The following is a 13,625-nucleotide window of genomic DNA, read 5'->3' on the forward strand; positions in this document are numbered from 1 at the left end:
TATTTCTTATATTACTTATGACTCTCCTTTTTTAGAATATGAAATATTAGTATTAACTTTAAAAAATTAATAAAAAAATAGCTATTTAAGTACAATTTTCTTTGACTCACCACTGTATCAGCAACATTGTTATATTAGTTCATTCTTTGTCTTTTTATTAGAAATTAAACTTAAAAGCTTCTCTAACAGGCCAAATAAAAATTTTATTTTTTATATATTTTTTAGCACCTCTTGAATAGTTTCTGGGTCCGTCACTAACTATTGCCAGACTCCAGTGATTCAACTAAAAGTCTATACATAGTTATCTAAAGAATAAGGTCCAATGCACCTTCTAGATGAATGAGTTTTATTTTAGAAGTAAAAGTATTCAGATAAACATTTTCTATGTATCTGAAAAGAAAATAAGAATCATCTATCATCACATGCACTAGCAAAATATGTGACAAATACTCAAAAAGGGAGGGAAAATAATCTCTATACAGTAATAGTTTAGTTTGTGCTCATATTGCATGTCTAAACTCTTTTAGTAATTTTTAAAAGAATTTTACTTTTAAAATTAAGTTATCACTTCCTTATAAAACAAAGTTCTCTCAAACATTCTTTAAATTTTTTTTATGATATTTAATTCAGGGCTTGACTTTATAGTTTTAACTATGACTAAATAATTTTGAATTCATTCTTATCACTCCCATTCATCTAAATAAAAAAATTAAATTGAAGCACAACATAAGTGAGGCGGTAATAAAAAAAATTATAAATATTTTTTATATATTTTATTTATCTGACTAGCAAAGCCAATCAGATGCATGTTTTATGGTTGCTAAATTATGTAAGCACGAAGACCTTGTTATAAATTCTTCAACCACCGATATAGCAATTATTCTCATATCACATTTCAATCTAGAATGACCTTTGACTTGCGGCAAATTCTCTCGATCACTTTATAGGCAACATCTTAGCCTAAAATTTTGTTGACATGACCCGTCGACTGAAGCTCTTTTGCCCTTAATATAAAACTAAAGCAAATTAAACGGCCATTATTTTTTAATTTGAATCTTCTCATATTATTAAATATGATATAGTTGTTGGAAACAAAACAAAAAAAGTTGATCAAATTTTATTAGTGAGCCCTTCAATCAAGTATGATACATCTTTATTTGATAAAAATTATTTATTTTCAACGTCACCATGTCATGTTAGGTACCAATATAAAAAATCCAAATACATATTTAAAAGGATTAAATCCTTAATATTAAGGTAAAGAATATAATTTATAGGTTGATTCAAGTACTCCATACTTATATTTTCTTTAACAATTTTGGCTTTGTATATAAAAAAATATTAAAAATAATTTATTATGTTATAAACATATGTGATTTAGATAAAAAAAAATATATAAAATAAAATAAAAATAAACATAAAATTATTTGTTACAGAGGAGCATGACAAGAATACCTCAGTAATATAAATTATATGTACTTTATTATATATTATGTATATCAAGGTCGTTGGTAGATTCGATTCGAGTTGGAAAGAGAATCGTCTAAATTTATCCACTTCATGTTGTTTTATTATTATATGAGCTCAATTTGGTATATCAATGTATTTGTTTTTGGTATGCATATTATATATTCTCAAATAAAAGATACGGCGGAGGAAGCAAAAAGACAATTGATAAAAATGTTAAATTTAAATATTTATATCACTTAATAATTAAAATAAATCCATTAATTTAATTATTGAATTATTCAATATTTTTTCACAATTATATATTTAAATATTTATAAATATATTATTCAAAATTTAATATTTATTTTTACACCGGTTCAAATGATTAATCAGACTTTATAATTATACATATTCCGTGAGTGGAAGCGCGTGATCTGCGGCTAACATGGGTTTAGAAAATTAGTCATTTTATTGTTGTTTTATTTTATTTTTTCCTTACTTTTTGTAGCACGTCACCTATTTTCTTATTTTTCTTTTTCCTTCGTAACTCTCTCCTAAGTATGAAAAGAATTACTAAAAAAAATAAATTGGAATAAAATTGCTCATAGAAAATTTGGAACCGTATGTTTCTCTTTCGTTTTTTTATTTAGATATAAACTGAAGCATATAATACGAGGCTCTTGAAGCTGAGCTTAGCGTGTTGAAGTGACACGTGTGATTCCACTGCATGCGTCATTTTAGTGAACGTGTCATGAGTGTGTGGGTGAATTGTGAATGTGATGACTAATTAGGTAATGTTTTCCTGGGCTTTCCCAAGCTCTTCCAAATTCAAAATGTCAATTCAAACAGCTTTATGCTTCGTTAATTTGTTGAAAAGCGACTCAAAACAAAAAGCTCCTCAATCAGAGTTTGTGATTCGTGGAGGGACAGCCAGCACATACACACATACTACACCCCGGCACATGTGTTTGAGACAAAACAACTTTTTGAGCAGTGACGATTATGATTACTCCCAGAAAGTTCAACAAACCAAAGTGTTCTCAACAGTTTAAAAAATGATTTCTTACAAGTAACTCTAGCGCACTTTTTGATTGCGTAGTAGGTTGCAAGATTTATATATTAAAAAGTGTAATTCAAATTTCAACATTTCCCCCACAGATTTATCTTGGTTTACAGCACATTGCGTAGCCCTTTCTTACAGTCGAAGAGAAAAAGCTGGAGCTCCCTTCGACCTTGTCTTAAAGCATTGACCCATAAAGCGGGAAAAATAAAGTTATTTATTATGAAATTCCAAAAATTCTAAACATTTTAAACCTTATTGACTTTTTGCCTCTGACCCATGCACTACAAATTCTCCTTCTCATACGCCTTGAAAAAACAAAATGTATGGTTGAAAACAGTGAAATGGGTATGAAGGTCGGTTTGTTGATGACGGACCGTCAACGTCGGCAGCCCAATCCATCGACTGCGGCCATTTATCTCGCCGGTGCCATTAATTACGTAAACGTAAGCTCTTGCAAGCACTGTGCGTGTTCAACACCCTTCATTATTGCTTAATACAAGGAAGCTATAACCATATGATAGAAGAACATGATCATATATATCAATCTTTTCAATTATGGGTTTCTTTGCCATAGTCTAATAAAGTATGAAACATGATTACATTAATTAATAATAACATTACATAATCAAACTTTTCATTGATCATACCAAGAAGATTTCCATGGTGAGGGGTATAATTAAAGATATTCGTAATAATTAATCATAGAGCAAATCAAACTCTTCATTAATGGATAGGGGAATTAATGACTGAGATATGGAACTTGTACAAACCAGGCTGACTAAAAGCCCACACTTCACATCCACATGGACAGAGTGCTCTCTCTCTCTCTCTCTCTCTCTCTACAATTTCATCACATAAAAAAATAAAGAAAAATGACCATTTTTTTTTTTCACTACTCCACCAAAAATATTGGGGAGACCCAAAAAAAAAAAAAAAGGAAAATAGAAATGAATTGTGCATGAGTTTGAGATTTGACACGGTACGAGACCAGGTTACCGTTCTTCTTGTTCACGATGATCGCGAGACGATAACCGGAAAACCCACTTGGGAAGAGACATTCTCTTGGAAGTTCCGTTGAACAGAGCACTCCTCTGAGTGCAACCAACGCTGGCAGTGGTGGACTCTGCAACGAAGGCTTTCAACCTTTTCATGGCCAAGTTGAGAGTCTCCACGGACATGTTGGCGAAACAAACACGGAACCACCCTGGCTCAACGCAATGGCACGAAGACCCTGGTGAAATGTTCAACCCAACTTTGTACACTATTTTCTTCCACAGCTCCATCTCAGCTTCAAACGTGTTTGAATGCAAAAGGTGTCTCAGGTCAACCCAGCAAAACAACCCCGCATTGCTCTCTAGGCAACTAATACCAGCTTTTTGTAACCCCGAAACGAGCATTCCCTGTCGTCGTTTAAGCCTCTTTTGGTTTTTAACGATGTATTTTTTGGTGAACTTTTTGTCCCCTAGCATGGCAGAGAGGAGGTACTGCGTTTGCGATGAGACCAGGCCGAAGCTTGACATCTTGGTCGCCGCCGCAACGACGTCGTCGTTTTCGGAGTAGATGGCACCCACGCGGAAACCCGGCAAACCCAAGTCTTTGGAGAGACTATAGACAACGTGAACTCTGTTCCAAACTTGGTCACAATCCCTAATGTCGTTTCTTTCCTTGAGGATTTGCATGACGCTGACGAAGTCTGGGGAGCTAAAAACGGTGCCGGAGTATATCTCGTCGCTTATCAAATGCATGTCGTTTTCGTCTTTGATAAAGTCAACGAGAAGGTTCAATTCACTCTTTGACATTGTTGTGCCTAATGGGTTTGACGGGTTTGTGACCAAAACGCCTTTCACTCTTAGGTTGCGCTTGCGTGCCTCTTCATAGGCTTGTCGCAGTGCAGGCTCCGTAATTTGAAAGTTATTAGAACTTGTGCATTGTATTGGAACGATCTCCACCCCAGTTCTCCACTTAAGGTCTCTATCAAATCTGCGCAAGTGTATAAACCAAGATCAGGGGAATGTATAAAACACATAAAATCATATAATATTGAAACACAAGTTTTATTAATTTGTAGTATATTGCATAAGATTATGAATATTAATAATATTAGATACGCACCCTGGGTAGTAAGGAGTTGGAAGGAGAAATGCGTCTCCTTCTTCTGCGAGACAGAACATTAAGGTTTCGTTTGCAGAAGTAGAACCAGCTGTGAGAACGATGTGGTTGGGATCAAATGTGACTTTGTTTCCTCTAATCTCAGCCATGAAATCTACCAATGCGTTTTTGAAGGAAGGCAAGCCATTGTAGTCTTGAAAGAGAGCTAGTTCTCTGAATATGGATTTGCCATCTCGCTTGAATCCTGCCACATCAGGGTTCTTATCGAGCCATGACTCTATGAGATCAAAGGAGAGCTGCAAAACATATATAAATTTCGTAAGCCATCTTATACAATAATAAAGTTTGAACGTAGGGAAGGGACATGTATGTAATGTTGTGGTTATGAAAAGCAATGTCTAACCTGATTCTCTGCAAGACCCATCTGAATAATCCCTTTGGTGTTATGAACCTCATCGTAAGGGTTCTTCTCGTATTCCTGCCATCCTAAGAAGTATGAGGAATCTTGGCCATGATTATTGCACGTTGCTTTCGTGGACAAGAGCTTCATTTTCGTATTTGGGGGGAAGTGGGAAGGAATGAAGAAGTGCTTATGTGAAGAAGTAAGACTCTGAAGGAAGAAGAAAGGAGAGGAAGAATGAATATATGGAGTGAAATGTTGAAGATGAATTGGTGTGAGGAGTAGCAAGGTTGGTTGTATATTTATATATGCAAAGTCCTACTAGGAAAGAAGGCCACGTGGTATTGCAGAATCTCTTTTGACTAAAATATATAGGAGATGAAGAGAGAGAGAGATGAGAAGGTGACAGAACCTCTGAATAAATGCGTTTAAATTAAAAGCGCTTTAGTCCACCGCCCCAACCATGTCACGAGAAGTCCACGCTCCTAGTATCACTCAATAATGAGGAGTGACTAAAATATAATTGACACTATTTGTGGAAAGTGTCTCCCACCGGGTATAACCTCGCGTGGGATTTCGAGTATATGCGACTCAAGAAATAATGAATGTTTTTCATTTGTTTGTAGTTTATATTGGCCTCAACTGGAGGGGTATTAATTATGTCTACACAGGGTTAGAATGTGTATTAACATGGTAGATGAAGATAAAGAAGGGAATAGAAAAGGGTGATAAAACATGAGAGGGAGAGGGAAAGGGAGAGGGAGAGGGGAGAGGGGATTTTTGCGAACTTGGTAGAGAGGCCGAGAACGCCATACCGACAGCAAATCCGATGGAAAGTGGGTCACAGAGGTCCGTCAAGACTTAATTTGGACCCTTAGCCTATGACCGTGTGATGGCCCATATGTTCCCTGGTTTCACTAACCCAGTCCAATTCGTGTCGGCCATTTTCTTCAACCCACTTTTAACCTCCCCAAACATGCCCCCTAGGTTTCTCCTTTCTCTCTTTCTTGCTCCTCGTCTTAATATATTCGCACTAGCATGCTAACAAATTTGTTGATTTGGAGCCAAGACGATACAATCTGTATTTGGCATCAAGACAATATTACTGATATGTTTCTCCCGTTGTATATACGTTTTCGTTATACTCTTCCACCTACAGATTGCATCACGTAAGCATATCAATTACGGAATATCAAATTCATTGGTCAAACTTGGCAATTTTATATTAATATCATCACAATGGCCTTTTCAACCAATTCCCAAGCAAAATGGTAAAATTTTATATAACTGCTATGTGCCACGTGACATGTGTCAATGCCCGCTTTTTGTTTCCTCCAATACTTCATCCTTTTATTTATGTGTTCAAGCATGTTGCGCTTGAAATACAATACAAGAAACATTTTTAAGGTTCAAGACTCGGTATTCATAAGCTCCTGGTGCACTTCGTGTAAATTTCTTAGAGAAAAAGAAATCCTTATAAAAATTAAATAAAATTTTCCTTATGAGTTCAAAATATTTTTTTATTTTTTGACATGTTCTTATTTAACTTATTTAAAATTTGAAAAGATAAATAGCTTTTAACTTGTAAGACAAATTTTATTAATTTTTTATTCTAACTTTTTTAATAAGAATTTATTTAAAAGTTTATTCAAATTAAACTATAATTAAAAAAGGGTAAAGTTCTCATAGTTTTTATTTATTAAAAATATTTTAATTCCAGCCATACTTAAAAGACATCGAATTTCAGAAATTATTTTTATTTTAATTATAAAATTTTTAAAAATAAGAAAAAAATAAAAAAGTGATAATTTTGTAATTAAAATTGAAAATAAAAATATTTTCAAGAATTAAATTTCCTTTTAATTATTTCAACTAATAAATATTAACTTAATAAAAGAAAAAAGATAATAAAAAAAACTGCAGGTTTTGATATTCTTGTATAACGACGATAATAATAGTTAGTTTTGTATGAATTTAAAATGATAATAACAAAGATTGTGAATCAGGTGGTTCCCAAAAGTGAGGCCCACAACAAAAGTAGTTGATAGAGGGTAATACGCTTTGTAGATATCTATGGTGGTTGATATTCAGGGGTGGAACTAGAATCTAAACTCTAGAAGGTTAAATTCAGTTTAGATTCAAATTATAAGAAGCTTTTCATATTAGAAATAACTAAAACTTAAATAGTTACAATTTTAAGAAATTTAGTGACTGTGACCCTCGCGCTGTGAATCAAATCTTCGGTCGTTATTTACTTGTCTGTCTCCATGTCTCTCAAAAACACACACAAGAAAAAAAAAAAAAAAACCATCTTTAGTTGACAATAATGGTTCACTTATTATTATTATTATTATTATCATTATTATTATTATTTAGATAATAAAATACACCTTTCTTTTACTGATTTCATCATTGTTCATCTTTTTTATAAACTTTAAAAATTTTGAAATTGCTAACTTCTTCATTTTTCTAAATTAAATTTTTATCTTAAATCTTAATGGATTATATTTTTAAATTATTTTGTATGATGCATACATATATTAATTATTTTAAAAGTTATTAACATGCTTGTGAAAGAAATCATTAGAGGAAAACAAAATATGAATACATTTGACTCTTCTGAAATTCGAAAGAGTATAAAATGAGAAAATAAAAGTGTATAATTTTTTTTTAAAAAAAAAGTAGCTTAATTTAAATGTCATAATTTATATAAAAGGTAAAGGTAGCGTTATTTTAATGATTCAGAGCGAAATCTGAAACAGAGAAAGTCCTAAATGTAGTTTCGCCCCCAGGATTTTATAAAAACAAGAGGCATAATTTAATAAAAGGGAAGGGAATGCATATAAATTAGAGCAAGTTGGTGGCTAAATTTAAAAATATTAGAAATGAGGCAATAATTGGAAATGGCTTGCAACCTGCCACCTGTCATCCGCCCTTAGTTTTTTAGCTACCTGATTTCTTAGTATTGAATCGGATTATTAATTCGCGTTAGGTGAAATCAGATCTAGAGGGTCACATAAGCCCCCAAAAGAATGTGGTGGTTTAATATGAATATGAGTGATATCCCTAATAGCAATTAGCAATTAGCAATTTACGATTACGAGAAGGGTGAAAGCGTTGATCCATTTTGGGTAATAAAGTGATCAAACTGACAGTTTACGACTGCGACTGGCCCACTGTTGATCCCGGAGATTATCCCCGCTCCCTGATTTCCAAACCCTCTTTCCCTTTCTTTTCTTTTCTTCACTTTTTATTTTACAATAAATAAGCATATAATTTAATAATTTCAAATAAAAATTTACATTATATATATAAGAAATTTTTTAAATAATAATTTTTAAAAATTATTTTAACTTAATTATATAATTTTAAATAGATAAAAATTTAATAAAATTAACTTATTTCAAATATAATTTATTTAAAATTTATATTTAGTATATGTTATTTTTAAATATCATATTATTAAAAAGCTAAGTTGTTTTTGGGGTAAACCCTTTTGGTTTTTAACGTTGTTGCCGAGAATAGTGACAGACAGCTAATGACGCATTTAGCTTTGGCGTTTCAAGGTTGAGGTGGGTTGCCTTGAAAGAAACTATGTAGAGTAGCCCTACCAAACTACTAAAGCGTTGGGATGCATAATAAAGACCGTTAATTTAAAATAAGATTTTTAAATAACTTTATTAAATTTAATTTTTTAAGATTGAGTCTAAGTATTTATAATAAAAAATTTATTATATTAAATATGTAAAACTATAACAAATATTTTACTTTTTAATAAAAAAAATATCGATATTAGTTGGTTAAACTTAATATTAATGACAGAAATTAATACAAATATTTTTTAATATATATTCAAAGATATGTAATAAAAAAATTATATATGATACTTTTTATAAATTATTAAATTTAAAGCATTGATAAAATATTATAATTTTAATATAATTTTATTATTTATTAAATTTTTTATTATATATCTTTGAATATATTAAAATATAGTTTAAAATAATTATATTAAATATTATTTTTTATATTTTATTAATAACAAAATTCGTTCTCGGTGTTATTTATAAGTAACAAATACTTAATTCATCAAAATTATTATATATTATAAATTTATAATTTATTTTAAAATATTTACAATATTAATTGATGTATTATATATTAAATGATAAATATATTAATAATAAATAAAAATATATAAATAATTTAACAGTTACTATAGTTAAAAATGAATATTTTATTTCTTATATTTTACACTAAAAATATATAATTATTTCTCATAGATAAGATTAGAGACAGTATTATATTATTTTAATTCTTAGCTCTTTCACTATTTGCAGTCCGAATTTGAATTCCATGTCGTGCAATCTCAAAATGAATGGGTAAAAAAATAATCGAAGCAATTTAATTTTTCTTGTTATATAGTAAATTTAATGGATGAGATCGGTGCAGTATGTTTGAAAATTGCAGAGGATCTCGATCGGTTATTTATATCATTATGCTGTTTATAATTATTTTAAGTTTTTTAAGTTAGTTATTTTATTTTTGTAGAGATTTATCTTTAAGAGTTTCTATGTACTTTATTTTATTTGAACATTGAATTTTAGAAAAGTAATATTTTATTTATTATAATTGTATATAATTATAATATATTTTTTAAATTATTATTATTTGGCAATAAAAACTCTTTAGGTGTCGCGTCCTAGTCATATATTTTGTTGATTAATTTTATGAGTTTTGCAACTGTTGAAACTCCTAGGGCTATTGGATCTCTTTCTTCTTACGTTGATTGGTTTCAAATTCTTATTACCCAAGCTTGTCTACTTCCCAACACAACATTTTCAATTTGACCATGACACCAGATACTATCGTTTTCTGTCGCCAACCACATTTTCTGGATCCTTCATTTCTCGGTCAACATTTCATCAATTCTATACTTGCAACTCATGAATCCATGCATAGTGGTTAAATTTCAAAAGTGTTTTAAGGATCCTTAACAGGATTTCATTCAAAGTTTTATAAATTTATGCTCAAAATTTATTTATCATGCATGTTCCATCAACTACAAATAATGAGGTTAAGGTATAATAACCTATTGTTAATTAAACCTATTTGAATCTCTACACAACAATACATGCACGGTTAATTTCAATGGAAGTGAACTATAATTCTAAGTCAACTTTCCTTACATTAAAAAACGCTTCACTTAACTACCATCATCCAACTTGAGATCTCAATCTCACGGTTATGTCAATGAGAATACTTTGTCAAAAACAAAAATATATATACTTCTTCAAGTCTTCATAGACACTTCGTTCAAAGGAAAATATTAGTACTGATTAGAAACGCATATCAATCTAGAATAATTATATCTTATATTTAATTATTTTTTAGATATTGTTATAGTTTTCCTAAAAGAACTTCTATAAAAACTTATTTTAACTTATTTTAATAAGTTTATTTAGTAACATGTTTATGACATAATCTTTGATCTGATAAATTCTTAATAAATAAATACTGAATTAAGTATGTCTTTAGTTTAATTTATAAATATATATATATATATATATATATATATATATATATATATATATCAACTTTATATGTAGGATTTTTTTTTAAATTATTTCTTATAAATAATAATTTGCCAAATATACACAAAATGGTTTATCCAAGAGCGCCCTTAGGGTTTTTATGTTCGATTCGATTAAGATTTTAATCTTTTTGAAACTCATTATATTATTATCTCTACATTATTGAAAAAAAAAAGGCAATTTTTACATGCCATTCGTTATTCAAAACTTTTGATATTAATAAAAAACATTTAATTATTCAATTTGAAGACCAAGGATCCATGGTGTTTTGGAATTTTGATAATTCCCGTTACCGAACTCCAAGGGTTCCTGGTCATATTTCTTTCCCGTTCTACATCTGAAAAATACGTTTGGGAGAGGTCGGGGGCACGACGAGTTCTACAATCTACTTTGAATATTGCGCGAATTGCATTCAAAATCAATATTTGGGATCATTAGTTTGTCTTATAAAAAAATCAAATATTCAAAAGTTTGCTTTGACCTATGGATTAATAATATAAGAATAGAATGTACATAAAATTCTTTAGGGTACTTCAAGTGCTAGCTTATCAATAAACCATATTTTTTTTATATCTTAATTATAAAAAAAATTGAATGAAAAAATATGATAAAAATAATAATGTATACGTTAAATTTTTATTAAAAAAACGACACCCCAAACAAATATATATATATATATATATATATATATCTAAACTTCTATCTTTATTATAATTATTTTTATAAAAATAAATAAATCACAAAACTAATATCAATGGAGACATTCTTCATTGTAGTATATTGTGCTATTATTTCATAAAAGTTGAGTTTGGGACAGAGGTGTATCAAAGTTAATATAACAAATACCAAAAACTTTGGGTAGTTTAAGGCACATAAACTTATTATATTACTCAGATGGAGTATCAGCATTCTGATTAGAAAATTAATAATTAATATACTGGAAGTTTACATTAATAAGTTGAAGTATATTAATAAATTATATGGGAAAATTGTTTGTGTACATTTATAGAGTTTAAATTTTCAATTTTAATACTTGTTAATAAAAACACTTATCAGTTATCTTTTTTTAATTTTTTTGCTATTTAATCAGTTATCTATTAAACCCATAGGCACATATCATTAATATATTTAAGGCATGCATGTTTTGGTATAAATTATTTTACGAGAAATAATATTTAATAAACTAACTACTGTTGAATACTAATTAAACTGAGATAAACGAAAACTTTCTAACCAATAATAGTGATAAATAAAAACCTAGTTAACAACTTCATATAAAATATTTAAATAATTTATCAGTCATTAATGTGTTATAAAGGTATTTATTAAGAAAATAATAAATAAATTTTTTCATTAAAATTTACTGTCAACATACACAATATATTGTTAAATATTTTAATAAAAATATTTTTAAACATTGTTTTTACAAATTTTTCTTCAAATTAAGAGACAGATAAAAAAGAAAGAAAAATATGAAATAAGAAATTGAGAAAGAGAGAATATGAAATACTTTATACAAGTAATATGAAAAAAAAAATGTTATAGAATATGTATGTAAAAGTAATATAGTTCTATATTTCTTTTTGGTGTCAACTGATGCGTGAAGGTAACGATAACTGATTTGACATATTGAAAATGAGTCTCACTTTCACTAATAACTATTTATGTAATATTTTTCAAACTAACTGTTTGTTTTTTCTTAATTGCTGGCAAACTATGTAACAAATTATAATCTAGACAAGAATCTTTAAACATTGGCCCCATTACATAATGCCATGGAAAAAAAAAACATGAAAGCGACCGAAGCAAAATAACGATGCGACGAATAGATAAAAAAATACAGAGTGTTAAAATACCTGCCAAATCCCAACTTCTTAAATTTTAAAATTTATTAGGTAGTGTGAAGTCATCTGATTTTGATTATTAAAATTACATTATGTGAATAAATTTTATAGTTTATGTATAAAAAAATGGACATGTATTATAAAGTGAGTAACGGAAATCACGTGATTATGAGCTACTAAAATTTTTTTACTGTAGCAAGCGATGCTGATTAAAAACATCGTCCAAATCTATGGACAACTCAATAAGAAGTGTATCCGAATGAATATGAAAATATTATATATATTATATGTATATTCCAAAAGTATATACTATATGTGTATTTGATCTTGTATAAGCAGTGGAACACAGTGGTGAAAGATGAGATGATTTTCCTTCTAGGATAATCTTATTAATTTCTCCATAAATTGAATGTCCCATTAAATGGAATTTGAAAGCTTGGCTTAACCAAATTAAATGAGGAGACTCACTATCTAGAGAGTGATTGAATTACCCATGAGTTAAACGTAGAAGTGCTTTAAAGAAGGAGAGGGACGAATAAAACAAGAGACCACGTGGTTTGTAGTAATAGAGCGTTATTAGATCATGTGAAACCCTCGTTTAAATGCCCCCATAACACCCTCCGGAACATACATAGACATTAGTCACCGGGACCATTAGAAAGCTAGATAGTCCACCGTGACAACTAACATGAAGCTCACGTTACTCCATTCTTCATTCTCTTCCAAAGCGGCACTACAATGCCTCATGGACCTCTTTTGTTCCCCTCTTTTCCACATTGTAGGTCCCTCACGTTCCCTACCATGTTGTTTTCCATCTCTTCCCTGTTTTTCTCTTTCTTCGTCGTGTATATAGGTATCATATGCATATATGGGTGAAATAATGGAAATAAAATACTACTCTATGTCTATTGTCTGGTTCATGTAGTCATGATCAACGGAAATTAAACTAACTCAATAACAAAATCAACGACATATAGAATAACAAGGTCGATATTTTAGACAAGTGAACTCGACTTAGTTTGAAAATACCAAAGCTTGCAAAACCACGCACAGTATCTAGAATTTGCTTTTCAAACCCGTGGACTTGAATGCAAATCATGACAAATTTGGCAGGGTCCAAATTCAACTCTGATGCGCTTATGGGCTCTTTTATGTTTTTTCTTGGT

At 29.9% G+C, this 13,625-nt stretch overlaps 1 protein-coding gene across 1 annotated transcript; it reads right to left on the minus strand.

Moving 5' to 3' along the window:
• Positions 1–3,504: 3,504 nt before the first annotated feature.
• Positions 3,505–5,171, minus strand: LOC113859086 (1-aminocyclopropane-1-carboxylate synthase 3-like). Its single transcript, XM_027491902.1, has 3 exons — positions 5,025–5,171; positions 4,625–4,917; positions 3,505–4,492 (listed from the first exon to the last, which is right to left on the minus strand). The coding sequence occupies exons 1-3, from the start codon at positions 5,169–5,171 to the stop codon at positions 3,505–3,507; spliced, it is 1,428 nt and encodes a 475-aa protein (XP_027347703.1).
• Between the last annotated feature and the right edge of the window lie 8,454 nt (positions 5,172–13,625).

This window comes from Abrus precatorius, unplaced genomic scaffold, assembly GCF_003935025.1.
Source record: "Abrus precatorius isolate BTA unplaced genomic scaffold, Abrus_2018 Scaffold2, whole genome shotgun sequence".
Lineage (NCBI taxonomy): Eukaryota > Viridiplantae > Streptophyta > Magnoliopsida > Fabales > Fabaceae > Abrus > Abrus precatorius.

Bases quoted from the DNA above. Each gene is read 5' to 3' on its own strand.
- LOC113859086 (XM_027491902.1), bottom strand. From the start codon at position 5,171: ATGAAGCTCTTGTCCACGAAAGCAACGTGCAATAATCATGGCCAAGAT. The intron at 4,918-5,024 runs GTTAGACATTGC...TATGTTTTGCAG, and splicing joins TGGGTCTTGCAGAGAATCAG to CTCTCCTTTGATCTCATAGA. The intron at 4,493-4,624 runs GTGCGTATCTAA...ACACTTGCGCAG, and splicing joins CCAACTCCTTACTACCCAGG to ATTTGATAGAGACCTTAAGT.